The sequence below is a fragment of the Beauveria bassiana genome (assembly GCF_000280675.1).
Source record: "Beauveria bassiana ARSEF 2860 unplaced genomic scaffold BBA_S00021, whole genome shotgun sequence".
Taxonomy (NCBI): domain Eukaryota; kingdom Fungi; phylum Ascomycota; class Sordariomycetes; order Hypocreales; family Cordycipitaceae; genus Beauveria; species Beauveria bassiana.
The window spans coordinates 261,912-288,908 of NW_007930856.1; the positions used below are offsets into that span (position 1 = coordinate 261,912).

At 53.4% G+C, this 26,997-nt stretch overlaps 6 protein-coding genes across 6 annotated transcripts; 3 read left to right on the forward strand and 3 right to left on the reverse strand.

Moving 5' to 3' along the window:
• Positions 1 to 723: 723 nt before the first annotated feature.
• On the forward strand, positions 724 to 3,473 carry BBA_06883 (pathway-specific nitrogen regulator; the record flags this gene model as incomplete). The annotated part of the gene is made up of 2 exons (XM_008601980.1): positions 724 to 2,279; positions 2,336 to 3,473. 2 exons carry the CDS (start codon positions 724 to 726, stop codon positions 3,471 to 3,473), a joined length of 2,694 nt encoding a protein of 897 aa, XP_008600202.1.
• Positions 3,474 to 5,711: 2,238 nt separating this feature from the next.
• Positions 5,712 to 7,373, forward strand: BBA_06884 (uncharacterized protein; the record flags this gene model as incomplete). Its single annotated transcript, XM_008601981.1, has 1 exon — positions 5,712 to 7,373. One exon carries the CDS (start codon positions 5,712 to 5,714, stop codon positions 7,371 to 7,373), a length of 1,662 nt encoding a protein of 553 aa, XP_008600203.1.
• Positions 7,374 to 8,295: 922 nt separating this feature from the next.
• On the reverse strand, positions 8,296 to 9,828 carry BBA_06885 (guanine deaminase; the record flags this gene model as incomplete). Its single annotated transcript, XM_008601982.1, has 2 exons — positions 8,296 to 9,521; positions 9,579 to 9,828. The coding sequence occupies 2 exons, from the start codon at positions 9,826 to 9,828 to the stop codon at positions 8,296 to 8,298; spliced, it is 1,476 nt and encodes a 491-aa protein (XP_008600204.1).
• Positions 9,829 to 11,245: 1,417 nt separating this feature from the next.
• Positions 11,246 to 17,557, reverse strand: BBA_06886 (acyl transferase domain-containing protein; the record flags this gene model as incomplete). Its single annotated transcript, XM_008601983.1, has 1 exon — positions 11,246 to 17,557. One exon carries the CDS (start codon positions 17,555 to 17,557, stop codon positions 11,246 to 11,248), a length of 6,312 nt encoding a protein of 2,103 aa, XP_008600205.1.
• A 2,528-nt stretch (positions 17,558 to 20,085) lies between these two features.
• Positions 20,086 to 25,784, forward strand: BBA_06887 (fatty acid synthase subunit alpha; the record flags this gene model as incomplete). Its single annotated transcript, XM_008601984.1, has 3 exons — positions 20,086 to 20,614; positions 20,665 to 25,613; positions 25,674 to 25,784. 3 exons carry the CDS (start codon positions 20,086 to 20,088, stop codon positions 25,782 to 25,784), a joined length of 5,589 nt encoding a protein of 1,862 aa, XP_008600206.1.
• Positions 25,785 to 26,273: 489 nt separating this feature from the next.
• Positions 26,274 to 26,857, reverse strand: BBA_06888 (small nuclear ribonucleoprotein; the record flags this gene model as incomplete). Its single annotated transcript, XM_008601985.1, has 3 exons — positions 26,274 to 26,471; positions 26,581 to 26,631; positions 26,756 to 26,857. The coding sequence occupies 3 exons, from the start codon at positions 26,855 to 26,857 to the stop codon at positions 26,274 to 26,276; spliced, it is 351 nt and encodes a 116-aa protein (XP_008600207.1).
• Between the last annotated feature and the right edge of the window lie 140 nt (positions 26,858 to 26,997).

A 26,997-nucleotide genomic window follows, 5' to 3' on the forward strand; every position in this document is an offset into this window, starting at 1 on the left:
CTTGCTGCGTCTGCATACCTTACATACCTACAGCCTACGGAGGTACATTACACACATCGCTGCCCCGGACCGGATCCCCATCGCGCTGCGCGGGCCGCCTTCATTCAGCTCAATTTTATTATCTAGTTTTCAATCGTTCTCTTCTTCTCCATCTTCCATTTCGCTTGCCTCTCTTTTTTTTCCTCTCCCTCGCCTCCGAGTATAATTCGTCGTCGTCTGCGCTTGCACAAGCATAGAGGACCCCGCGAGTCAGTGGCAGCATTCCTCGCCCGCCGAAGGACGACCCTACGAGGCTCTTGACACCACCCAACCGCATTTTCAGCTGCTGGTAATAGTGTCCATTTTCTCCCTCGCCGCCGCCATATAACCGATCCGAATCAACTTCTGCCATCTTGGCATTTTGCAACAACAAGCTTCAGTCTGTACTCGACCCTGACTGTCGACTCTCATCCCCCACATCCGTGAACCTGTGATAGATAGTGTGGGCCTAGGCCATTTCCTCGCATCACCCACCACCAATACCAACTACGGCGACAACTCTGCCTCTGGCCATTGTCAGCAAAGGCAACCAGGCTGCCGATAGTCCGACGACTACTCCATCATCAGCTTTGGCCGTTGACAAACCCCGCACGAAGCGGTCAAAACCCAACCACCACATACATCATTCAGCCGTCGCCTGCGTTCCTGTATCCCGACCACGCCGATCGCTTGCATGCAGCGACCATGCAGGTGACCCTAGAATCGTATGCCGAGACGCGCGACAGTTCCACTGCAGGCGACCCTGGCCCTGCTGTCAAGAAGAAGAAGTCGCGTCGCGCACCCGATCCCTCCAATCAGAAGCGAAAATGCATCAGCACCGCCTGCATAGCCTGTCGGAAGCGCAAGTCCAAGTGCGATGGCGCCGTCCCAAGCTGCGCAGCTTGCGCCAGTGTCTATGGCACCGAGTGCATCTACGACCCCAACTCCGATCATCGTCGGAAAGGCGTTTACCGCGAAAAGACGGACGGCATGAAGGCTGACGATGCGACACTCAAAATCCTTGTCGAGGCCATACTTAATGCTAGCGAAGACGACGTCGACGACATAGTGCGCAGGATCCGTAACTGCGATAGCCTTGACGACTTGGCCCAACAAATAATCAAGGATGGATCCGACTTTGACGGCCCCAGTGCAGAGCAAAGCGGCGACGAACAGCAGTGGCCCGGCCAGGTGGATGGAGAGCGAGAGCTTGCTGGTAAAATGGGCGAACTGCGCGTCGAGAACGGCACAATACGTTTCATCGGCGGCACCTCTCATCTCATCTACCTCGGCGGTGCTGCCTCTGGCCATGAGGCTGAAGCCCATTCGGACAATTTTCTCCCCTCCATGGACCCCATTACCAGTTGGACCGACGTGACGAGCGATGTCGTCCTCATCACGCACCTTCTCAACTTGTACTTTACCTATCACTACCCTTACTTCACCACTCTTCCACGCCATTTATTCTGGCGCGACTTTGCCAAAGGCCGGGGCGCCGTCGGTCAAAGCTCCTCCCACTGCTCTTCGCTGCTCGTGAATGCGATGCTTGCTTTGGGTTGTCACTTTACTGACGTTCCCGGAGCATTTGGCGATAGTAGTGACACCAGAACAAAAGGTGATCACTTTTTTGCGGAAGCCAAGCGTCTCATCATGGAGGGCGACGAGTTTGAGCGACCGCGCCTTGTCACTGTTCAAGCACTGGCTCTCATGTCTGTGCGTGAGGCAGGCTGTGCGCGTGAAGCCACAGGCTGGGTTTACAGCGGCATGAGCTTTAGAATGGCTCAGGATATTGGCCTCAATCTCGAGGTTAGCTCCAATGACAAAAAGGTCATGACTGACGAAGAGATTGATGCCCGTCGCATCACCTTTTGGGGCTGCTTCAACTTTGACAAGTGTTGGTCCAATTATCTGGGCCGTCTGCCGCAACTGCCCAAGTCGACGTTTACCGTAGCCAAATTCGACGTGTTTCCCGACGAGGATTCCTCACCATGGATACCACTCACCGACAAGGGCTTCGATGAAACGGCAAAGCAGCCGTCAAGGACCCGTGCTGCCGCGCTCCATCTTTCAAGCCTCTGCGAGATCAGCAGTGACCTTTTGCTGTTTTTTTACCACCCGAACCACATTCACCGGTCGACGGGCAAGACTGTTGAACTGAAGAAGCTGAGTGAGCTCCATAAGCGACTAGAAGAGTGGCGCAAGCACCTGCCGCGGGAGTTTGAGGCCGGTGACGGACAGCTTCCCAACGTAATCCTTATGCAGTACGTCTCGACATGCTCCTTTTCTATGCAATATTTGACCACTAACGAGGCTGTAGCATGTTTTTTCATCTGCAATTCATTCACCTTTTTAGACCATTCCTCAAGTACTCCCCCAAATCTTCGCCGCTGCCGTCGCACATATCCCCTAGAAGAATCTGTACGTCAAACGCCGGAGCCATCTCCAAGTTGATGCGTCTCTACAAGAAGAATTGGAATTTGCGCCAAATATGCAATATTGCCGTATACATGACGCACAGCGCCTGCACGATTCACTTGCTCAACCTCCCTGAGAAGACTGCAAAGCGGGACTTTACTCATGGGGTCAAGCACCTTGAAGAAATTTCTGAGGACTGGCCGTGTGCGCGACGGACTTTGAGCATTTTGAGCGTGCTGGCCAGGAAGTGGAACTGCGCTCTACCAGAAGACGCGGCACAGATCCTGCAGCGAACCGACGAGCTATACGGTCACTACAGCACCTCTGAGGTCCCGTCACCCAGGTCGAGCACCGGGCTGTCGCCACACGCTTTTGCGGAAGAAAGTGCAGCTGCACAGTCGCATATGTCGCAGTCACACTTCACTCAGCATCCTAGCCCCAGCAGAGTGCAGTTCACTCAGTCTGGCATGGCACAAGCTGTCGGACCACAAGCCTCTATCAGCGCAAGACTGGATATGAACAACGGTCCCGTGTCGCCTCAACAACGGCACAACCAACCCCAACAAGATGTGGGAGTCAAAACACAGCATGTCACGTACGCGCCGGGGACGTTGGACAGTTGGGATGCGCCCATCATGGCAACCTCTCCCACGGCGGGCATGTACCCGAACACCTCCACTGCCGGTCTGAGCTCGAATCCGGAAGAGATTCGGCATTTTGCCGGATCCCGCATGGCATCTAGTGGAGTGCTGACCGGACAAGGCGCTGGCCTGAACAATAACCAGTGGATACTGAGCGACAGTGCCAAGTGGCAGCACAACTTTGATGGTTGGGATCTGGGCCAGCCGCTTTCCGGCGCCATGCAGTTTGCGTTCCCGTCGCAGGGCTCCCTCCCACTGAGTGCAAACCATGCGCAGCAGGCTGCTGCTGCGGCGGCGGCGGCGGCTGCCAACATGCAAGCCATGGGTCATCCGCCGTCCAGTCTAGAGGCGTTTGATGCATCAATGCATGATACCACATGGCTGCCGAACCTCGAATAACGGCTGGCCGTTGAAACAACGAGTGAGGGTCGGCGGCGGTGGAGCCAGGAGGGAGGGAGGGGGGGGTGGGCAAAAGGTTGGATAAAGTCGGCAATATAAAACAATGAGAATCTTTGTGTGTTGCCATATTGATTGGCTCGCCTTGTTTCAGTCTTTGCTTTTTTTTTTTTGTCCGAGAAGGAGGGAGGCATGTATATTGTATATGATAGAGACGTTTACATGACTTGATGAGGTGCTGCAAAGTCCTGTGACGGAACTAACGATTGGTATAATGATGGCAATTAATTTATTGTTTTGAGATGCGATCTCGGGTGTCATGCGACCATCTTTTCTTGTTTTTTTTTTCTTTTTTTTCTCATTTTTCTTTCCTCCCGCTCCGCGTGAACCAGCGCGGTCTGATCTGCAGCTATCCGGGAGCTTTGTCGTTTTACAAACGTTGTTCCCGTCGTTGCACTTGAACATGCGGTGATGTGTACTACTATTCGGCACGCACCTAGCCTACGAACTATTCTCTCTCGCTCTCTTCATTCTTTCTTTTTCTTCCTAGGCCCCTGCTCAATTTTTTTTTTTTTTGATGTTTTGTCTTGATTCTTGCTGGTATTATAGACCCATGTTGGAGACTTGGGGTTGTTGGCATCTCCGGACGAGGTCCACGTCATGGTAACACCACTATTGCTGTAGACTTTTGTCTTTTTTTTCATTCTTTTGTTATTGTATCATCTTTTTCTCAAAGCCCGTTCTGGCGAGAGAGTTGACAGGGATGTCATGTGCTGTCACTTGTCGTGTTGCCTTTTTTTTTTTTCGTCACACGACTTGGAAAAAAACTATAGAATGAGATGTGAGCATACAGACGGACAGACAAGAAGTCAGGAATATATTTGCACACGCTACAGACGCATAGCTGCTTGAGTTTTGTGATCCGTGGAGTGGAATATATAGATGGCTCAGCCGGTCCCGTTCCGGGCCGGGAAAGGGTATTGGTGCACGTGTTCTTCTTCCTCTTCTTCTTCGTCGTCGTCGTGAGCAGGGACCGGCATGGGGGCTCGGAGTTTGGATATGGCCAGATTCTCTTGAACGGGACGGTATACGAAAGCGGCAAGGGGGCCATCCCGAACTGTATATGCTCAACCGGCCCCCCCCCGTTTCATATAGCTTTCGCCGGGCTCCTTGACCACGCGGCTTTCCTTCTATATCCCCATCACCATGTCAAAGCAGCCTTCTTCTCTTCAGACACTGTTCTTCTGACACCGTAGCACATGCTTACCTTTCGGCTTTCAATTCCATTTTCGAAAAATGTTGAAAATAGACAGTTGTGGATATATTTCAAAGTGCCGCTTTCTTCGTAGGAACCGGATAGTACAACCCAAGCAAGGCCACTTGCAGTCAACACCTTTATTTATTTATTTATTCATTTTTTTCTTCATCAGATAATCCATGCAACTTTCATGTCGTGTCCCTCCCCTTTGTGTTTCCAATCCCTTTCTCCCCCCGCCTCTTTTCATTCGCTCTTGAATCACCAACTAGGCGAGCACACACACCACACACGCACGCACACCGGTTCTTTGCACGGCTGGGCGAGCTTGTGTTTCCCCATCATTGGACCAAATATCGGATCACTCAGTCGGTGAGGTATTCCCATTTTCTAATCACAGGGTGCTTTACTTTTTATTTCATTTTAGTTTTTGAATAAATCGATCATTATTGTTTTATTAGTATTATTATTTGGAATTATTCGCTTCCACTCCCGTCTATCCTCGTGGCCGAAAGCACATGGGACCTGTGAATCATTGTTGGCATTGTTGTTGCACCGCCTTGTTGTGATGCGTCTGGGTATATAAATCCAAACGAAAAACAACCTTCTTTTTTCTTAGCCCAGAAAGTTTGCGTCTTCTGATTCAAGGCTCCCTCTGTCCTGCAACGCCCAAAAAGCATTCATCCTCAAACGAACCGTTTGGATTCCCCCCCCCCCCCCCCCCCTGGAACTTGTACGAGAGAACACATACAAGTTCACCCCAAGTTTTCCAACCTTTTACGGTTTTATAATACATTTTCCTTTTTTCCCCAACTGTATCACTCTTGTGATTCAAGATACAGCATTTGTGCTTCTTTTTTTTTGCTACACCATTGGCTTGGAGCTTGACCTTTTTCGCCTGTCCATCCTATATGTCCTTTTGTCACGGCCATTTCTTTCTTCACTGATGTTATAAAAGCTTCGAGTCATCATCAATCATCATCATCATGGCTCTCCGGCTGCATCCTTCTGCAAACCTCGATACGACGCCGCTTCACCTCCCCATCGCAGCACCGCTACCCTCGCAGACCAACACGGACGCGGGCATCAACGCCAGCAAGCGGCCACGACTCGTCGACAACATCATCACCGCCGAATACCTCCAACACCAAGCACAGCAACAAGGCTTTTACGAGAACGGCTCCACGGTGGATACGCAGCTACAATATCACCAGGGAGAAGAGCAACAACAGCCAGACTGGGCCGCGCTACAGTTGCAGCTAGACGCGCCGCAACAACAAGAGCAAGACCAGTTCCAACAGCTGCAACAGCTCCAGCACAGCCAGGATATCTACGCAGACGGTGTGGGATTCCTGCTCCCCGAGCTGGTGTCAGAGGAAGTACAGTTCCTCTCGTCTCATCTCAACCACCAGCCTCTCCATCATCCGGAGCAGCAACCGACACCACATCTCAACCACCAGCACCTCCAACATCCAGAGGAGCAACTGTCACCACCAAGTCCAGCACTGGCTTTCGATCCCAGCCTCACCTTTCTCCCCGGCTCTCTTCCCATGTCCTCTGTCGTCACCCTTCCTCCCGGTGCCTTTCAGCAGCAGCAGCATCCTCCCGCCGTTCTCATGCCTCCACCTCCTCCACCTCCTCCCCCTACCGCAAAGCCTCACGCCAACACCCCTCGCCCACCACGAGCTCCTCCCAAGACCAGCACATCCGTCACCGCCGCCGCCGCCCTCTCCTCCTCCTCCGCCTCCGCCGCCCTCGCCTACGTCCACGCCTCATCTTCGTCGTCCGCCGGTACCGGCGGGCCCTCAACCTGCACGCTCCGCATCGGCGGCTACACCCTCGAAGAAGCCGGCATCAAGCTTCCCCCCAACCTCTCCGACGCCGAGCGCCGCCGCCGTCTGCGCATCATTGCCGAGGAGCTCCACCACGAGGCCACGCACCCGCCCGTGCTCCCGCCCTCGCAGGTGCCCGATCTGCCCGAGAAGCCGCCGCCCGTGCCGCTGCCCAAGATTTTGCCGGGCATGACGCACGCGCAGCGCGAGGCGACCAGCGCCGAGATTCTGCGCCTCTCGCAGGCGCAAAAAAGGGCGGACCAGAGCCGCAATAACCTCGCCGCCAAGAAATCACGCATGCTGCGGCTCGAGTGCCTGGACAACACCCGGCTGCAGCTCGATGCAAAGAGCGCAGAGTGCATATGGCTGCGCGTGCAGATTGTCGCGCTGTCGGGCGAGCCGCTTCCCCGACGGCCCAGCGAGGCCTGGGGCGGCTTCGACTATGTGTACCGCGCGAGGAAGCGCCGCCGCCGCCGGCTTTTAACGCTGCTCGAGGACGAGTCCGAGGCCGCCGACGGGCCGCCAATCAAGATTGAGGAGGTGACGGAGGAGGATGAGGAGGAGGAGGATGAGCCAGACGTGGAGGGCATTGTGCCGCGACGCGTCAAAGAGGCCATTACGGAAGAGGTCCGCGCCAGGGTCGAGGCGCACAAGGACGCCGTGGAGGAGGAGAGTAGGCGCAAGACGAGCGCGAGTCGCACGGCGAAAAAGTCAGAGGCGGCCAGGGCAGAAGCGGCCAGGGCAGAGGCCGCGGCCAAGACGGACAAGGGAGGGAGGCAGCGCCGAGGCTCGGGAGGCGGGAAGCGCAAGCAGTGATGAATGCTTTTGCTTGGTCTTTTTGTGATGAAGTGGTGTGTGTGCGTGGGAAGTGTATGAATGTTGAATGTTTGCTCAAAGTGACTTTGGGAGGGGAGAGGGCTGATGAAAGAGTGAGGGTTCGGTGGTGAAGGTGCTGTGAGACGACGAGGCGCCGCAATTGTGCTCGCTCATGTTGCTGCTGTTGGTTTCCGTCTTTGTCCTCTCTGTCTTGTTCCCTCCGTTACACTCTTGTCTTGTTTTTCCACGTCCTCTTCTTGACTTGATTTCTGTTTCTTTTTTTTTTTTTCCCTCTTCCCTTTTATGTACTGGTGACCCTGGCATATGAACGAGAAGGTGTTTAGGATGGGGTCTCACTTTCTTTGGCATGATATACTATCCAGAAGAGTTGAAACGTGTTGGGAGTCTTGAGAAAGCCAGTCTTGAGAAAGCCAGTCTTGAGAAAGCCAGTCTTGAGCTTCTTTTTTTTTTCCCCTGTCTTGCTCCTGGTTTCTTGTTCTTCTTCGTTGGAATGGATCAAATTGTTCTAAATTGATATGGATTTTTTTAAAACTGATGGAGATGACGCTGTTTCGGGTTCTGCGCAGTGTCGCATTCGTTGTCTTGCATTTCAACTGGCATAGCATCTTCTTGCTTTTCAATTTGCTCATTGACTCATTTGCTCGATTCTTTATCAAATTGTAAAATCTCTCATCTCTAGCTTCAGATTTCTAAGAAATACCAATTCTACCAATTCAAAGAAAATTCGAGACATCCTTTTCAGCTCGAGTTCATTTCAAGCGCCGTTAAGCAATTATGATGGATCATGATGCCATCTCGCCCAACTCCGGCCTCGCCAAGCCACATAACCTTGGAGATGCTTCCTATGCTAAATGCAATACAAAATTCCGTCAAGGAAGAAAAGTCCCTCGCGGATAAATCTTCACCTTCTCGCGTGCACGAGTCGGCCCTTGACCCAAACCTTTTTCGTGTTTCGGTCGTCGCCATTGTACAGCCACTTGGCCAGCATCTCCTCCCACGACTCCCAGCCAAAAATGTCCACATTTCCCTCGTCGCACCCGTTGATAAGCGCAGGCACCACCGCCGCGCCGGAGCCGTTCCCGTTGGCCGAGAGCTCCTCCCCCTCGCGGAAGCCCGAATCGGCAACGCGGCCGAGCCCGACGAGTTGCGCGTCCCAGTCCTTGCCGACCTCGAAGCCGCCGATCCTGTCCTCGAGGCCAAGGCAGACGGCACCACCACGCGTGGCCAGATACAACACCTCTTCCACGCTCAACTTGCAGCGCTCCATTTCGTCGGGGTCGTCGGCGTGCGTGGCGACGTGGCGGCTGACGAGCGCAGCCTGCCGGGCCGCCTCGAGAATGGAGGGAGAGTAGCCGCCCGAGACGTCGGTGCCGAGGCCGACCTCGATACCTTTTTGCCACATCCAGCGGACGCGGGCGGCGCCGCTGGTCAGGGACGAGTTGCTGCAGGGGCAGTGCGACACTTTGCTCCGGCGGAGAGCAATGAGGCTGGCCTCCTCCTCGGTCAGGTGGACGGCGTGCGCCAGGACCATTCTAGGGGTGAGCAGCCCGTGGTCGTCGTAGACCTGGGCGTACGAGCGAGACCCTGGGAACAGCTCGCGGACGAGCTCAATCTCACCCGTATTTTCCGAGATGTGCGTCTGGGCCAGGTAGCCGCCTTCTTTCTGCAGCTTGGACAGCGCCCTCATGCTCTCGGGCGTGCAAGACGGAGCGAACCTGGGCGTCAGGATCGGTGCGACGAGGTCAAACTGGGGGTCAGCGGCGCGAATGTGCGCAATGGTCTGCTCCGTGGCGCGAAGGGCGGCCTCGGCGGACGCGTCGCGGTAGTAGTCCGGGTTGATGCCGGGCCGGTCCATGCAGACGCGGCCGACAAAGGCGCGCTGGCCGAGGGCGAGGCACAGATCGGCCAGCAAGTTGGTGGCGTCAACGTCAATGGTGGCGTAGTAGGCGGCAGTGGTGGTGCCGTGAGCGAGGGTGCGGCGGACGACGGTGGTGTAGACCATGCGGGCCTTGGCAAGGTCCTTGAGGCTCGACTCCATGGGAAAGGTGTACTTTTCAAGCCAGTCGAGAAGTGTCGTCTTGCCAAAGATGCCCGCATTAGGATACTGAGGTGCGTGTATGTGAGTGTCTGGGCAGTCAGCACAACTACTCGGACAGAAATATTCGGCCCAACTTTTCAACATACCAATAAACCCGGGAAAGAAGAATTGAGATTCCTTAGTAGTGTGAAATTCAACGTCGTTGGCGTCCCAGCCGAGTTTGGCCAGAGCTTGCGTCTTGGCCGCCTCTACGCTGGCACACTCGCGTTCCACGGCAGCAATCTTGCCGTGGGCATCGACAGCGATGGCACCATTATGAAAAACGTCCAGCTCCCTGCGAGACTTGCTGTGGACAAAGGTGCCGAGCAACAGCTGGTTTCGCTGTTCAGGCCGCATCTAGATAGCAATTGTGGGGTAACTGTTGTCTTGGTGGTCAAGCGTTTCCGGCGTTGTGAGGAGCACCCGGTCTGCAGCGACTTGTAGAAGAAGATGGAAAGAAACGGTGATAGGATCCGGGTGAGTGCAATAATCTCCTGTGACCAGTGTTGTGTCAGTTGTTCGTCGTCGTCTGGTAAGAAGAGAAGTCTTGAATTTATAGAGCTCGTTTGTTGCCGAGGCTAGGGGCCGGATAAGTTGGCAAACTTTCGAGGTAAGATGAAAATGAATGAGGCGATGTCAAGCGATTGGTCGAGACGATAGATCGATGCAAGATAGATTGAAACGAGAAGCAAAAGGACGACCGGATTGGGCAGAGTGTCGGAGGAGGGAAAAAAAACGTCACAGGATGGTCTTGTCCGACACTGTGTTCCGACACCCACTCACTCACAGCACAAGTTCAAAGTCGTGGGGTCGCAGCGCTGACCAGTTTGCAAACGGAGAGCTGCCGACAAGCCCTGCCTAATGATACAACCTGATGATAGAAACTGCTGATGACAACGGCAACAAGATGCAAACTGAAAATTAGCCAAAAAAAAAAAGTTTCCAAGACTTCCATCTCCATCCGAGCCGACCCATTCAATCTGAGTAGCGCTCGTTACAGCCGAGCTATCAAGATGGCGGCGGATGGCGGATGGCGGATAAGCCACCCACAGTAACTAGGCAAGGTAATCATACTTAGTTGAGGAATAGCGCCATGCAATAACATGCCGTAGCGTCAACATTATTTACATGTAATATCTTGGCCTTGTTTTGACCTAACCATCGCCCGGAGCCGTCCGTGCCGCACATTTGCTGGCCGCTCCGCCGATCCTCCACTATCATTGCCATCGCCAGACCTCTACCACTTTGACCCAGCTTCATTCACCCAGCACTCCCTCCCTCCCTTCCTCCCTTCCTCCCACTTTACAATCAATACATCGTCTTGCCTCGGACTATTATCCGGGCCTCTTACTTGCTCTACTCGTCATACCCCGCGTTATCCACCAGCACTTTAATCTACCCAACTCTCCATGTGAACATGTGAACATGCACACCCACGTCATCCTTGCCTAATACGTCCAAATTACACATCACATTGCACCACTCATGTGCACAAAAATGAACAATCATCAAATCTATACTATATACTGATACTAAAAATAATCTATGGCAGACACACAAGTCTAACGTACCTGCCTGCTTTCATCGTCATGCTCTCTGCTGTACTGCAGCCAAGCGCTTCCACCGTTGTAGCTTTTGAAACAAATTATTAACAAACAATCGACACATCCTCATCACAAGTTTGCTCTTCGTCAGCTGAATCAAATCAAATGCCTCGACTAGTCAAACTATGCGTTCCCAATGCCCCCTTTGACAATAAACTTCATCATGCCCATTAAGCAGCCGCTCCGGGGCCGTCGTGCTCGGCGCTAACTCCGCTATCGCTGCCTGACTTGGCTTCGCCTCCGTCCTGCGTGATCTTGTCCCAGTTGGCCAGCACCGCCCCAATCTTGGGTGAGTTGGTCAGCTTGTACACATCCTCAAAGTATTCCTTGGTAAGCGCAAAAGGCTTGGCCGTTACGTTGGGAATGTACTTTCCGACCAGCTTCGAAGGGTCGATCGTTGTCTTGTTGATCTTCTTGAGCAGGAAAGATCTGAAAGGCTTGACACCCGATCGCAAGAACGTTGAGTGGAAAGGCACGTCGATACCCCGCAGCGGGATTGTTGCGAATCCGCGCTCTAGCTCCAGAGGAACGGGCTTCTTGAGAGTCGCCTCCGCGCAGCCCCGAATAATCTCACGCAGAGCATCCTTGGCTTCTTCGATGTTGCTACGCATCTCCTCAATGTCAATCTTCTGCATCTTGAGGAAGTTTGTCACTCCCGCTAGCGTGTCAAGAGCCCGAAGGTCACCAGCGCACACATACTGCATGTTGGCGATGTTGTAGTTGACAATCTCCAGCAGCCAGCCCGTTTCCTCTGAAATGTTATTCACCACAAACTGCAGAGCCTCCTCGTTGAACGTCTTGGAGATGCGGCTGGGATTGACAGCGCACATTGAGTAGTTAGAGCGGCCTGCAGCATCGCGCTCAACAGCAACTTGCATGGTAAGACCACGGTAAAAGACAACCGACACTAGACTCTCGATAGGCATAACATCGGCCAGAGCAGCTAATGCAGAGTATTCACCCAGCGAGTGGCCAGCAAAGGTGCTGTCGCGAGGCACGAGACCCTTGGACTTCATATCCTCAAAACTGGCCTTCTCCATAAGAGTCAGAGCAGGCTGAGTGAATTGAGTCGCCGACAAGAGACCGGTCGGCGAGCGGTACGTGTACGACGTCGTTTTCTCATCCACGTCCTTGAAGATTCTTTCCGACTTGATCGAGCCATCCGCAGCCACTGTTTCGAACGTCATCGCCATGTAGTTTTGACGAATAGCCTTGCCTCGAGGACCACCAAAGTGAATAGTAAGCTCCTTGGGGTTGTTTCGGACAATGTTGGTAATCGAGAAGCCGTAATTATCTAGCAGATATTTGTCGGCGCGATCCCAGACCTCCTTGGCCACGGGACTGCTATCGTACAGCTCCATTCCCATGCCCTGCTCTTGCGAGCCTTGACCAGTGAAGACGTAAGCAGTTACGGGCTGCTCAACCTCAGCCTCGCCGAGGAGAACCTTCTCTTCCGTTTCCTTGTTGCTGACCTCGACCTTGATGATCTTGCGGCCAGCTACCATACCAACGTGCTGCAGCTGGACCTGAATATCATCATTGGGCAGAACCATGCCGACAAGAGAAGCATGGAAGCTGCGGACACGACCGACGTTGTTCTCAGCAGCCCAGGTTTCGACAAGACTGCGGACGGCGGCACTAGAGTACATGCCGTGGGTAATGGTACCGGGGAGGCTGGCGTAGGACGAAAACACGCGAGAAACGTGAATAGGGTTGTAGTCGCCAGAAACACGTGCATAAGTCTCGTTGGAAGCAGGGGCGCGGAGCTGAAGAGGAGTACGGCCACTGAGGGGAATGGGGTTCTCAAAGTTGATGGGTTGATCCAAAGGAGTGCCGTGACGCTCAAGGTAATCAATAACAGGGTTGCCTTGAGAGTCTCCAGCATCATAGTCAACGCTAGCTACCTGAATGATTTCCTTGGTAGGCAGCTCGAGAAGAACCTCGCCGCGAGTCTCAACGCTGCTGAAGGAATCCTTGTTCTTGTAGCGCATCAAACTCTGAAGACGGAATGTAAGCGTTTTGCCAAGCAGGTCAAAGTCATTGGGCATCTCGTCAGTAGAGAACCACTCCTTGGAGCGCAGGACGGCAACATCCTTGCTGGTAGCCAAGTGAACCTCAACGGGAGTTTCAACCTTGCGCTGGAAGGTGTTCTCGAAGTCGGTATAAGCACCACGGTAGAGGAATTGGGAAGTAACTTCCATCACGGGTTGACCCTCGCGGGTGATGGTGCCGCAGACCTCGACCATTTTGCCGGACTCCTGGTTGATGACAGCGTTGATCTGGGCCGTGGTGGAAATCTCATCTCCCTTTTTCAGAGGCTCTGCGCCGGGAAGCATGCGAAAGCCGTTGGAAAGGTGAACAAGCTTGAGCAAGTCACCGTCAATCTTGCGAGGGAAAATGGGCTTGGTGATGGCCTTCCAACCAACGACAATGGCGAAGTCCATGGGAGCGTAGACGACCTTGCCAGGACGGTCAACAAAGGCCTCACCAGTGTTGCCGACAGCATGCACGAAGTCGTTGATGGCTTCTGCGGTGATGGTAGTCTTGCCACCATCAAACTTGCTAGTGACCAAGGCATCTAGATCCATGGGATCCTCACCGAACCACGCCTTCCAGTAAAACTCCTTGATGCGGTCGTTACGGTCGTCCATGACTTCACGAATAGGAGCGTAGCCAGCTTCGGGGTGGTAGGTGAAACGCAGAGGAAGACCTAGAGGTCGTCCAAGAGCTGTCGTATCCTTGATCATGTTGACTAGAATCTCGTTCTTGCCAGCAAACTTGACCTCAATCACAGTCACATACTGGTTATATCGCGGCTGCTCCTTGACAATGATCTCCGTCTTGGAAGGATCATTGGGATAATTGATCTCGACGAACAAGCCACGGTAAGGCGCAAAAATGCGACGGAGGGGGTTGGTCTGGAACTTTTGGCCTTGAACGATGACATCGGACATGAGCAGGGCATGGCGCCAGTTTCGGTTGGGGCCAGCAAGCAGCGACAGCCAAGCATCGAGGGGAGGCATGGTGGCACCCGCTCCAGAGGCAAGACGGTAAGTGTTCTTGTGTTCGTCATAGCTGACAGTCAGACCCTCAATATCGAGAGGTATCTCGGTCTCAACCAACTCGCCACCGAAGTACTCGATAGTAGGAATGGCGCTCTCCTTACCACCGTAGTAATCGCGAGTAAGATACTGTATGTGAGAGTTATGAATACCATCCAGAATAGACTTGACCGGCTCATCCAGAATAGTAGAAAACTTGACGGCGGTAGGACCTTGCAGAATACAGGTACGTCCAACGTCTTGGTCAATAACAGCATCGAGGTCCTCAGACTGCCAAAGGGAGTCCTTCTTGAAAAAAAACTCAAAATTGCCATCGAGAGCAGGAATAAAAGTCACAGGCTTTTGACCAGGACGCATGCAGAGAAGCAAGAAGTGCTGGACGTCCTGGGCATTGACGATCTGCTTCTCAGCATCGGGGTAGAAGGAGAGAATGCGTTTCACGGCACTGTAGGGTTCATCGAGTTCAGCATAGCTCTGTAGGTGCGAAGGCTTCCCGGGGGTGGTAGTGAAGCGCTCCTCAACGCGGTGAATAAAGTCGCCGGTGAGTCTGGCAAAGGAGGCGTCGATCCAGCGTTTCTGATGCTTGACGTAGAGGAGGTCAACGAGACGACGAACGATTTCTGCATACGTCATGTCTTCCAGATCGACAGCATTGCCATCCTTGTTGCAGCCGAACCAAACCTTCTGAAAATCATCATTGAGCTTTTTGATGATGTAGTCACGATTTTTCTTGAGTTCAGCAACACGCTTCTCCTTGGGCAGGGCGAAGATTTTTTGGTCCATTTCAGCCCAGAAACGAACACCGCGAGTAGCCAGCTTGTGGATGGGCTCGCCCATCTCAGATCGAACGGTAATAACACCACCAGCAGGTCCCTTATAAGTCTGCTCCCACTGAGCATCTTCCAGACCAGGGGCGTCAATGATGGCTTGCTTGGCGTCCTTGCTGGTATGGGCCTCCTTGGCGACCATCATGCGGCTACCGAAAAGGCAGCCGTCAAAGGGCATGGGGGGGTAACCGTACTTCTTGGACCAGTCACCAGTGACGTACGGGTAGGTGTCGTCGGCGCCTCCGAAACCACTACCAGCCACGAGAATGATGTTCTCCTGACGACGAATGCGGCCGTACATTTGAAGAATAGGCTGATGGAAATCCTCGAAAGAATGGTGGCCGCCGCCACGGCCGCCAGTCCATTGAAGCAGAACAGGGAAAGTTGGGTTGGCCTTGGCGATATTGATAACGGCCTGCACGGCCTCGACGGAGCCGGGCTTGAAAGCAATGTGCTTCAGTCCCAGGGTTTCGATATATTCTTGAGCGACTTCGATGGAAGGAACACCAGCGCCAATAGTAAGACCCTCGATGGGTACACCCTCAGCGCGAAGTCGGCCAAGAAGAGGTATCTGCCAAGCCATGGCTCGAGGGTTGACATAAATCAAGTTGACAGTAATACCACGGCCAGCGGGAATAGCTTTTTCAATCTTGTCGAGCGCCTGGCTCATGGTCTTGGCGTTGAAATAGCCGCCACCAGCGAGCTCAATGTGGTAGCCAGAGTTCATAGTAGCAGCGACGAAGTCCCACGGAACGGTGGCAGGAGTCATACCAGCAACCATGACGGGTGGCAAACCAAGAAGACGAGACATTTTGGTGTCGACATACTTTTCGCCCTTTGAATTCTTGACCAACTTTGGACCAAATTCTTTGACCCAATCGATGGCATATGTGATGGCGTTCTCTTCGTCTCTATCGAAGAGCTCAGGCTTGTATCCAACCGCATCAAGCGCGCCTTCAATGGCACCAGCGATGATGACGCGAACACCGGTACCCTCCTTATTGCGGCTAGTCAAGTTTCCGAGACCAGAAGCACCGCCAGGGCCAAAGTCGAGGACGTGACTGGCGTTAGGGAAAACAGTGGCAGTCTCCCAGTTGACAGGGTCACGGGTAATGAGGCGAACTAGGGTAGGAACGATGTTGCCGCTGACCTCGGTTCGCAGGTCCTTGCCAGTGTTTGTGTCGAAAACAGGTATACTCAAAGAGCTGCTGTCAATGACGATGTTCTTGAGGTCCTCGTCGATTAAAGCAGTGGCCTCGGTAAGGTACTGGCTGTGGAAGGGGGCGGTAATGGGCAGAAAGCGGTTCGCAAAGCGCACCTTTCGCTCTGTGTAGGGAACACGGGTCTGGTCAAGACCAGTGGGGGCCTTGACCTTGCGCAACTGCGAGTTGAGACCATAGAGCGATGTAGGGGGGCCAGTAACAACAAGATTTCTGGGACTGTTGATGAGAGAGATACTGATGTGGCGATTGGCGGGGAGGTATTGGTTGGTAGCGTCGATGTGCTTCTGGACCTCTTGCTGGGAGAGGTCGCGAATGCTAAGCATTGGCGTAGGGGTGCCTTCGCCGTGATCCATTGACTCTCTCAACATGGTAGGAGTCATGGAGGTGACGGGGAATGCTTGCTGGCTCCGAGTGCCAATCCAGAAGAGGATGGTGAGGGTGGAAGTGGCGATGTCGCGCCACGACTCCCAAGAATCAGCGGCCGCAGTGGCGGCGGCCATGACAATACCCTGGGAATGACCAGTAGAACCACGAAGACGCTCACGGAGGTGCCCAGGGTTGATTCCAAGCACCTTACAGGTTACCTCATAGTGTGCAAGCTGGACAAGTCCAATGAGGGGGAAGCTAACGGGCGCCGAAATGAGGTAATCGATGTCAGGAGTGGCTTCGGGGTGCTGGAGCCAGTTCATGATATCCAGGCCCTTGGGAAACGATTTTTCGGCGCTGGGGTCATTGGAAAGGGTCTGGAGCAACTCGGCGGAGCTCGTAATAAGCTCGGAAACGAAGCCAGAATATGTCGTGAAGATTTGGCGCAGCTCCTCAAAGTACTCCTCAATGTTACCTTGGCCACCAAAAATGGTATAGAGATCGGCGGCGCCATCATCGGCAGCGCGCAGGAGAGCGGACTCGTGAGGCTTTATAGTTCTATTGATAACGCTGCGGGCAGCATAGTAACTCTTGATAACCTCAAGCTTCTTCAACTCGATGCCGGGGAGGGTAGCAGCGACGGCATGGACCTCGTTGCCATGGAGAAACGCGCGTTCGAATTCGTTGAGAACAAGTTTGAGGACCTCCTCGTAGGAGCCTTGGGAGTCGTCCTCTCCGGTCTCGACCTGGTCGGCAACAAATCCGAGGTATCTGGCAACAAGCTCGGCAACTGATGAGGGTTCGTCGTCCTGAGCGAGCTCATCGGTTGGAGTTGGTAGATTCGCAGTGAAGCGCTCTTTTAACTGTGATGCGTGGAAGTGAAGGCTTGTAGGGATGAGGAAGGAGGTTTCAAGGATGCCGTGGGAGAGCGTCAATGGTCGTAGAGATGAGCTAGATCGCGGGGTGTTGATGCCCGTCTGGGCCCCGTTTGCTGCTCCGTACATGGTGGTAGGTTGTAGGTGATGGGATTAAAGGGTATCGTGTGAATGTCTGGCGGCGGCTGTACATTAGCGCTATGGAAAGGTACCAATTACAAGTAGCAGCACATACCTATTAAAGAACCCGTTTGCTGAAGTCGTAGTGATGGTCGTGATGTCTCTTGGCCCGAGAAGATGTTTGGGCCGCTCGAAGAGCACGGGATTGACAAACAGGGAGCTTAGTCGCCAGGAAGTAGGTGAATTATGGCGATCAATGCTCTCAGCTCGACAGCAAGCGAGTCTGTATGCAAAATTGAAGATGTGGAGGAGAATAAACAAGGTAGAAGGGGAAGTAGCAGAAAGAAAACACGGTGGGTGGGATAAGAAGTCTACTCGAGGCGGTTTCTCTCAACGTCCAGCCAATGTCGGACGAGACGGAAAAAATGAGGGCCACCTGGGAAGCTGGATTGGACTCCTGGTTGGAGAGCCAAGAAGCAGGCAAAGCTGGTGCCTACAGGTAATCCGCAGGGCATTCACAGGCGACGACGACTCATTACAGCGCTAACGAGCTCACTACGGGAAGGTGTGTGTGGCCTCGCTCAAAAAAAAAATTAGTTCTGTTGGGGATGCTCATGGTCCCTTTTTTTTTTTTTCGAGAAAGCTTTGGACGGAGGGGCAGATGTGAAGTACCGGTACATGCGCCACACTTGCAGAAGTTGCGGTTGGGGTTAGATTTGGAGCGCGGCGGAACGGCAAGCAGGGGCCGAGTCTAGCTAGGGCCATGCAATGTTCCCCTTGGCCCTATCAGAGGGGGCGAATTTGGTCAACCTGCAGGACCAGTGGTCCAGAGATTGTTGAAGAGTATGCGGGAGAACAGTCAATGGTGGTGATAAGCAGAGACGGGCCGTCTAGTTTAGTTGTCGGTGGTTTGTTAAATTTGGCTTCCATCTCTGGCGTGACCCAAGATGGCAGGCGGTGAGGCGTCTAGAAGAAGGGCCGACAGTGTCGCATGGCCTGATTGTGACGGGAGGGGCGGAAGAAGACGGGCAAACGGAGAGTTGGGCGGTTTGCGATATCTCCTGCTGAATCTGGTACGAACCTGGGGGCGATTGGTAAGGTAGTACAGCCATCAGTCAGGAACCGTGGCGTTGGTGAGGACAAGTTAAGATTATGGTCATCTGCTGTATCTTTTCCTTCGGCCTCGACGATTCGAATCATCTAATGTTGACGCTCTGCGTTGTCTGTTTTTTTTTTTTCTCTTCTTTTTTCTCTCGCTAGACAAGTGTGGTTATGAAGGCCTGTCAACGACACTAGTAGGAATCTTGGAGATTTTGTCAACTGTCACGGTATTGTATTGAATAGTTGACACCGGGCGGCAATCACCTTTGTAAATACCACAAGGATCCCGAGTTGCGCCAACCCAGAGACATTGAACAAACACAAGCATGGAATGAAACATGTCATGCATTAACAGTGCTGCCTACGGATAGCGCGAACTCTGCGACTCTCAAAAACTCTTGTCAATGAGCTGCGACCCCTTAGCCTCACCTTGTACTAGTACATCTCAGCGAAATTACGTAGTGTTGCTAGGTAAATACCCATCAATCGTCTTTCAGTGCTTGCAGGGGCCGATAGGGTGCTTTGGTGGGGCGCTGCTCCGTTCTGCCGGATAAAAAAATTAAACAAAAAAAGCCGTCACCTCGACGCGCCAGCTTCGAGGGCAGCACCTGGTATCTACGGAGTACTAAAAAATTCAATGTTCAGAGAGATTTGCGTCCATTCAGAGCCAGATACCTATATGAGTTTGCGCTTCTGCATCATCATGCCTAGAGCCTGTTGTTGAATTACATCACTTACTCCCCGTTGTTTACTACTATCAAAACAGCAACACCACCAACTCCCCTTTCCCACCAGTGGTCCGGCTTTTGACATTATTAGTGTGACAGAATACGCACTCTTCCCAGTTGGGCTTAGCTTCACAATCTGGTTGAGACGCCCTGCTGCAAGTGTGCTGTGCTAGCTGCTGCAACATCCCCCAATTTTTTCTTGCAGTCGCTTCAGCAGAGCTCTTCTTGGGGACCTCGATGTGGATCCCCAGTTCAACAATCCAAGCCCGCTGTGCTGCCAGTCCTCCGTACAGCCAGAGAGCCCAAGCCTGCCTGAACGGCCAAACTCCGTTTGGTCCCGTCTCGTCTCGTCCCTCCCAAAACTCTGCCTATCAAGCTGTATCCTGTCAGGTTGGACACTTTGTTGCTTTCCTGTAATTCTCTCATCCTACATCCTAATATTTGCATCACTCTTCTTCTCCATTCTCCTTCCTCATTGTCTATACATTCTTCTCTCACCAGCCTTAGGATCGCCACTCCAAAGCTGCCGCTCCAAGCTGGGTTGCGCGGGACCCTTCATTCTACCCTTCGAAAACCACATATACATAATCGTGGCATTGGCGTGTGCAGCTTTTCGCAATCGGTAGCAGTAACATCTGCTCTACACGGCTGCATTTCCATACACCTCTGATTTGCCAGTCGACCCTTACACTCGACACTCTCCTCAAAATGCGTCCCGAAGTCGAACAAGAACTCTCCCACACCCTGCTCATCGAGCTGCTGGCCTACCAGTTTGCATCGCCTGTCAGATGGATTGAAACACAGGACGTCTTCCTCGCCGAGAGGACGGCTGAGCGCGTTGTCGAGATCGGCCCTGCTGATACTCTTGGTGTCATGGCCAAGCGTACCCTCGCCTCCAAGTACGAAGCCTATGATGCCGCCAAATCCGTCCAGAGACAGATTCTCTGCTACAACAAGGACGCAAAGGAGATCTACTACGATGTAGATCCTGTAGAGGATGAGCCAGAGTCTGCTGCTCCCGCCGCTGGGTCTTCTGCCAGTGCTGCGCCAGCCTCCGCCGCTCCGGCCGCCGCCGCCGCCGCCGCGCCCCCTCCCCCCCCCAGTGCTGGCCCTGCGGCTCAGGTTCCCGACCAGCCTGTGCAGGCCGTCGACATTGTTCGCGCTCTCATTGCGCAAAAGCTCAAGAAGCCCCTCCTCGATGTGCCTTTGAGCAAGGCCATCAAGGATTTAGTTGGCGGTAAGTCTTCTCGTCCGAACGGCTCGATTTGCCCACTAATGGCTCCATAGGCAAGTCGACACTACAAAATGAGATTCTCGGTGATCTTGGAAAAGAATTCGGCTCCACTCCCGAGAAGCCTGAAGATACCCCTTTAGACGAGCTCGGCGCATCCATACAGCCTACATTCGACGGCAACTTGGGCAAGGTCTCCCAGTCCCTGATCGCCCGTCTCATTTCCTCCAAGATGCCTGGCGGTTTCAACATCACAGCTGCTCGCAAGTACCTCGAGACAAGGTGGGGTCTTGGTTCTGGTCGACAGGACGGTGCACTGCTACTGGCTCTGACCATGGAGCCTGCGGCGCGTCTTGGCGCTGAAGGCGATGCCAAGGCCTTCCTCGACGATGTTACTCAGAAATTTGCCGTCAACGCTGGTATAAGTCTCACCAGTACCGCCGCAGCTGATGCGGGTGCCAGCAGTGGCGGTGGTATGATGATGGATCCTGCCGCCATCGATGCTCTGACCAAGGATCAGCGCGCTCTGTTCAAGCAACAGCTCGAGCTCTTTGCGCGCTATCTCAAGATGGACCTTCGCTCCGGTGACAAGGCTTTCATTGACTCTCAAAAATCTGAAAAGATCCTACAGGCCCAGCTTGACCTCTGGACTGCTGAGCACGGTGACTTTTATGCCTCCGGTATCGAGCCTGTTTTCAGCCCCCTCAAGGCCCGCACATACGACTCCTCTTGGAACTGGGCTCGCCAAGATGGTCTCAGCATGTACTTCGAAATCATTTTCGGTAGACTCCAGACTGTTGACCGTGAAATCGTTAGCCAGTGTATCCGCATCATGAACAAGTCCAACCCGAAGTTGCTCGACTTCATGCAGTACCACATCGACAACTGCCCGACCGAGCGAGGCGAAACATACCAGCTCGCTAAAGAGCTCGGATACCAGCTTATTGAGAACTGCAAGGATGTCTTGAACGTTGACCCTCACTACAAGGACGTTGCTGTACCTACTGGTCCACGTACCACGGTCGACGCTCGTGGCAATCTCAATTACGAGGAAGTCCCCCGCGCGAGCTGCAGAAAGCTCGAGCACTACGTTCAGCAGATGGCCGAGGGTGGCAAAATCTCCGAGTATGGCAACCGGACCAAGGTCCAGAGCGATCTCCAGCGCATCTACAAGCTCATCAAGCAGCAGCACAAGATGTCCAAGACATCGCAGCTTGAAATCAAGAGCCTGTACGGCGATGTGCTTCGCTCTCTTGGCATGAACGAAAGCCAAATTATCCCCAAGGAGCCCGGCAAGGGCCGCATGGCTACGACCCTCAAGGGCAGCAGCAGCAATAAGGGCCGTGTTGAGACAATTCCCTTTCTGCATCTCAAGAAGAAGACTCTTCATGGCTGGGACTACAGCAAGAAGCTTACTTCTGTGTATCTCGACTGTCTTGAGGAAGCTGCCCGTGCTGGCGTTACCTACACTGGCAAGCATGTTCTTATGACTGGCGCTGGCGCTGGCTCCATTGGTGCTGAAGTCCTTCAGGGCCTGATTAGCGGTGGTGCTCGCGTTGTTGTCACTACTAGCCGATTCTCCAAGGAAGTCACCGAATACTATCAGTCCATGTACACTCGTTATGGCTCCCGCGGATCTCAGGTTGTAGTCGTTCCCTTCAACCAGGGCAGCAAGCAAGATGTCGAAGCTCTCATTGACTACATCTACGACCTCAAAAATGGTCTGGGCTGGGATCTCGACTACATTGTGCCTTTTGCCGCCATTTCTGAGAACGGCCGCCAGATTGACAGCATTGACTCGCGCTCTGAGCTCGCCCACCGTATCATGCTTACCAACCTTGTCCGACTTTTGGGATGCGTTAAAGCTCAGAAGGCTGAGCGTGGCTTCGAGACCCGCCCTGCTCAGGTTGTTCTTCCTCTCTCTCCCAACCACGGTACCTTTGGTAACGATGGTCTCTACTCTGAGTCAAAGCTTGCTCTCGAGACTCTTTTCAACCGATGGTACTCTGAGAGCTGGGCCAACTACCTCACCATCTGCGGTGCCGTCATTGGTTGGACCCGCGGCACGGGTCTCATGTCTGGCAACAACATTGTTGCTGAAGGCGTTGAGGCTTTTGGTGTCCGCACCTTCTCTCAGCAGGAGATGGCTTTCAACCTGCTTGGACTCATGTCTCCTACCATCGTTGATCTTTGCCAGTCGGAGCCTGTCTTTGCGGATCTCAACGGTGGCCTGCAGTTTATTCCAAACCTGAACGAGGCCATGACTAAGCTCCGCAAGGACATAATGGAGACGAGCGAGATTCGCAGGGCAGTCACCACGGAGAGCGCTATCGAAAATACCATTGTCAACGGAGCCGAGTCCGAGGTCCTTTACAAGAAGAAGACCATTGATCCCCGCGCCAATATCAAGTTTGACTTTCCTCCCTTGCCTGATTGGAAAGAAGAGGTTGCTCCGCTCAATGACAAGCTCAAGGGCATGGTTGACCTGGAAAAGGTGGTGGTAGTCACTGGTTTCGCTGAAGTTGGTCCCTGGGGTAACTCGCGTACCCGATGGGAGATGGAAGCTTTCGGCGAATTCTCTCTTGAGGGATGTGTTGAAATGGCGTGGATAATGGGTCTCATCAAGAACCACAACGGTCCTATCAAGGGCAAGCCTTACGCTGGCTGGGTCGATGCCAAGACTGGTGACCCCGTTGACGACAAGGACATCAAGGCCAAGTATGAGAAGTTCATTCTGGAACACTCCGGCATTCGTCTGATCGAGCCCGAGCTTTTCGCTGGCTACGACCCAAACAAGAAGCAGCTTCTCCACGAGGTTGTCATTGAAGAGGATCTTGAGCCATTTGAATCCTCCAAGGAGACTGCTGAGGAGTTCAAGCGTGAACACGGTGACAAGGTCGAGGTGTTCGAGATCCCCGAGAGCGGCGAGTATCTGATTCGTCTGAGAAAGGGGGCTTCGCTCTGGATCCCGAAGGCGCTCCGTTTCGACCGTCTCGTGGCTGGACAGATCCCCACAGGCTGGGATGCCAAGCGATACGGCATTCCTGATGACATTATCGATCAGGTTGACCCTGTCACTCTGTTCTTGCTTGTCTCAACTGCCGAGGCTCTTCTATCCAGCGGTATCACTGACCCGTACGAGTTCTACAAGTATGTTCACGTCTCTGAGGTCGGTAACTGCGTTGGTTCTGGTATGGGTGGTACTACTGCCCTCCGCGGTATGCACAAGGATCGTTACCTCGACCAGCCTCTCCAGAACGATATTCTTCAGGAGTCGTTCATCAACACCATGGCCGCTTGGGTTAACATGTTACTCATTTCTTCCTCTGGTCCCATCAAGACTCCTGTCGGTGCTTGCGCTACGGCTGTTGAGTCTGTCGACATTGGATACGAGACTATCATGGAAGGCAAGGCTCGTGTCTGCTTTGTCGGTGGCTTTGACGACTTTGGCGAGGAAGGCTCGTACGAGTTTGCGAACATGAAGGCAACGAGCAATACCATTGATGAGATGGCACATGGCCGCACACCAAAGGAGATGTCTCGTCCCACCACTACGACCAGAAACGGTTTCATGGAGTCCCAGGGCTGTGGTGTACAGGTTATCATGACTGCCAAGCTTGCTCTTGATATGGGTGTTCCCATCCACGGTATTCTCGCGCTTACCACTACTGCCTCTGACAAGATTGGCCGCTCTGTCCCCGCTCCTGGTCAGGGTGTTCTCACGACTGCTCGTGAAAATGCTGGCAAATTTCCTTCGCCTCTTCTGGACATGGACTACCGACGTCGCCAGATTGAGCGCCGCAAGAAGCAGATCAAGCAGTGGCAAGAGTCCGAGCTTGAGTTTATTCATGACGAGATCAGCGCCATGAAGGCTCAGCAGAGCGAGTTTGACGAGAATGAGTATGCACACGAGCGCGTTCAACACATCGAAAAGGAGGCTGCTCGTCAAGAAAAGGAACTTCTTCGCAGCATGGGCAACAATTTCTGGAAGAGCGACCCCAGCATCGCCCCTCTACGTGGTGCCCTAGCTACTTGGGGTCTTACTATCGATGATCTTGGAGTCGCTTCTTTCCACGGTACTTCCACCAAGGCCAACGACAAGAATGAGTCTTCTGTCATCTGCCAGCAGCTGCGTCATCTCGGACGTTCTGAGGGTAACGCCGTACTTGGTATCTTCCAGAAGTACCTCACCGGTCACCCCAAGGGTGCTGCAGGTGCCTGGATGATGAACGGCTGCCTGCAGGTCCTCAATTCTGGCCTGGTTCCTGGCAACCGCAATGCCGACAACGTCGACCCTATCATGGAAGACTTTGATATGATCCTCTACCCCAGCCGCAGCATCCAGACGGATGGCATCAAGGCCTTCTCCGTTACCTCGTTCGGTTTCGGCCAGAAGGGTGCTCAGGCTATTGGTGTTCACCCCAAGTACCTCTTTGCCACTCTCGATGAGCGCACATATGCCCAGTACTGCATCAAGGTGGAGGCTCGCCAGAAGAAGGCTTACCGCTTCTTCCATAACGGCCTCATCAACAACAGCCTGTTTGTTGCCAAGTCCAAGGCTCCTTACACTGATGAGCAGCTCAGCTCGGTTCTTCTCAACCCTGACGCTCGGGTCTCAACTGAGAAGAAGACTTCTGACCTCACATTTGCCGCCGACTTTATGAAGAAATCTGAAAAGGTTATTCCCTCTGTCTGGGCTAAGGAGACCCAGCAGGTCATGGAGACGCTTGCACGCAAGGTTGCCAGCCAGAACAGCAAGGTTGGTGTCGATGTTGAGGATATTGCCGCCATCAACATTGACAATGCTACTTTTATCGAGCGTAATTTCACTGCCAGTGAGATTGCGTACTGCAAGAAGGCCCCCAGTCCCCAGAGCTCATTCGCTGGTCGCTGGAGTGCCAAAGAGGCTGTTTTCAAGTCGCTTGGTGTCACCAGCAAGGGTGCCGGTGCCGCCATGAAGGAGATTGAAATTTCTCGGGACGAGGCTGGCGCGCCCAAGGTCTCGGTAAGTTACTGCCTCTGAAATAACCCGTTTTAGACGTAGCCAGCTAACAAATCATGACAGCTCCACGGTGAAGCCGCTTCTGCTGCCAAGCAGGCTGGCGTAAAGGACATTTCCCTGTCCATCTCGCACTCGGACAGTCAAGCGATTGCTGTTGCTGTTGCGAGTTTCTAAGAGATTTGCTGTACACTATGTTTTGAGGACTTTATTATTTGCATGATGAAGGGAGCGGCTACAATGTCTCGCGGCTAGAAGTCTAGAGTCGAGAATCGATGAGCAAATTGATTATAATAGAACCTGTTAATACTTTTACTAACTGTCACTCTTAATTGCCGGCCATATCCATGCACGTCGTGACTTTTGATATCGCTCCATAGGAAGTAACACGATATATAGCACAGCGCAGTAAACCATGACTCTAGCTTGTATGCTTTCCGATTTTTTTCTATTAATTTACTTTATATTTTGTCGCTTGCCTACGCTTGTGTCTAGTCAGCACAGTTGGCGCACCGCTCTGCCGTAGTCCGTTGATTATCCCAGAAAAAAAAGCGCCCTAACCCAGAGGCTGTCTAGATCCGCTGATGATGGGGTCATAGAGAGCAACAGGCCCCATGCCATGCTGCACAGTTCGTACGTAATCAGTCCTTGCTGTCCTGCTTATTCTCACTGTCCGCGACCACCACGACCTCGTCCGCCACGGCCGCCGCCACGGCCTCCGCGTCCCCTGTCGCCGCCGCCGCGACCGCCATAGTCGCCTCTTGACTGGCCGCCGCCGCGGCCGCCGCGGAAGTTGCCCTGCTGGTTCTTTTGCGCCTCGGTGGCGAGCTCAATGATTTCTTCGGGGACTCGTAGGTACTTGATCTGTAGAAGAAAGAAGTTTGTGGTCAGCAAGTATTTTCTCGGTTCGTAGGTTCGTAAAAATGCAAAGCAACGAATTGAGGTGAGGAAAAGGCGGTGCCATGTCTCATACATTGTTGCCCTTGACGTAGACCTCTGGTAGGCGCACAAACTTGTCTCCTTCCTGCAGGCGATAATTAGCAGTCTGCTTCTTGGACCGACACGACGCGCGCGCTCGTGAACCAAAGCAGCGAGTTGATGCATCCTTTGGAAGAGTCGCGCGGCACATTCAGAGGTGGCATTCGTACAGGACTCGTTTGGACAACTTCTTTCAGCGTGAGGTTCATCCATGTATCGCAGTTGACGAGATGTCCATTGAGCGTCTCCCCGTTCTTGAGCTCGACGAGCATGGGGTGGCCCTGAGCAGCATTTAGCAAGCCTAGGGGAAGCTGCAGGGCAACGGGCGGGTTAGCAAACTCTTAGGCGGTCTTGGAAGGATTTGAGAGGCGGGCGGTGGGATGCGCGCGGTGATTGCGTGCGCTGGCCTTGT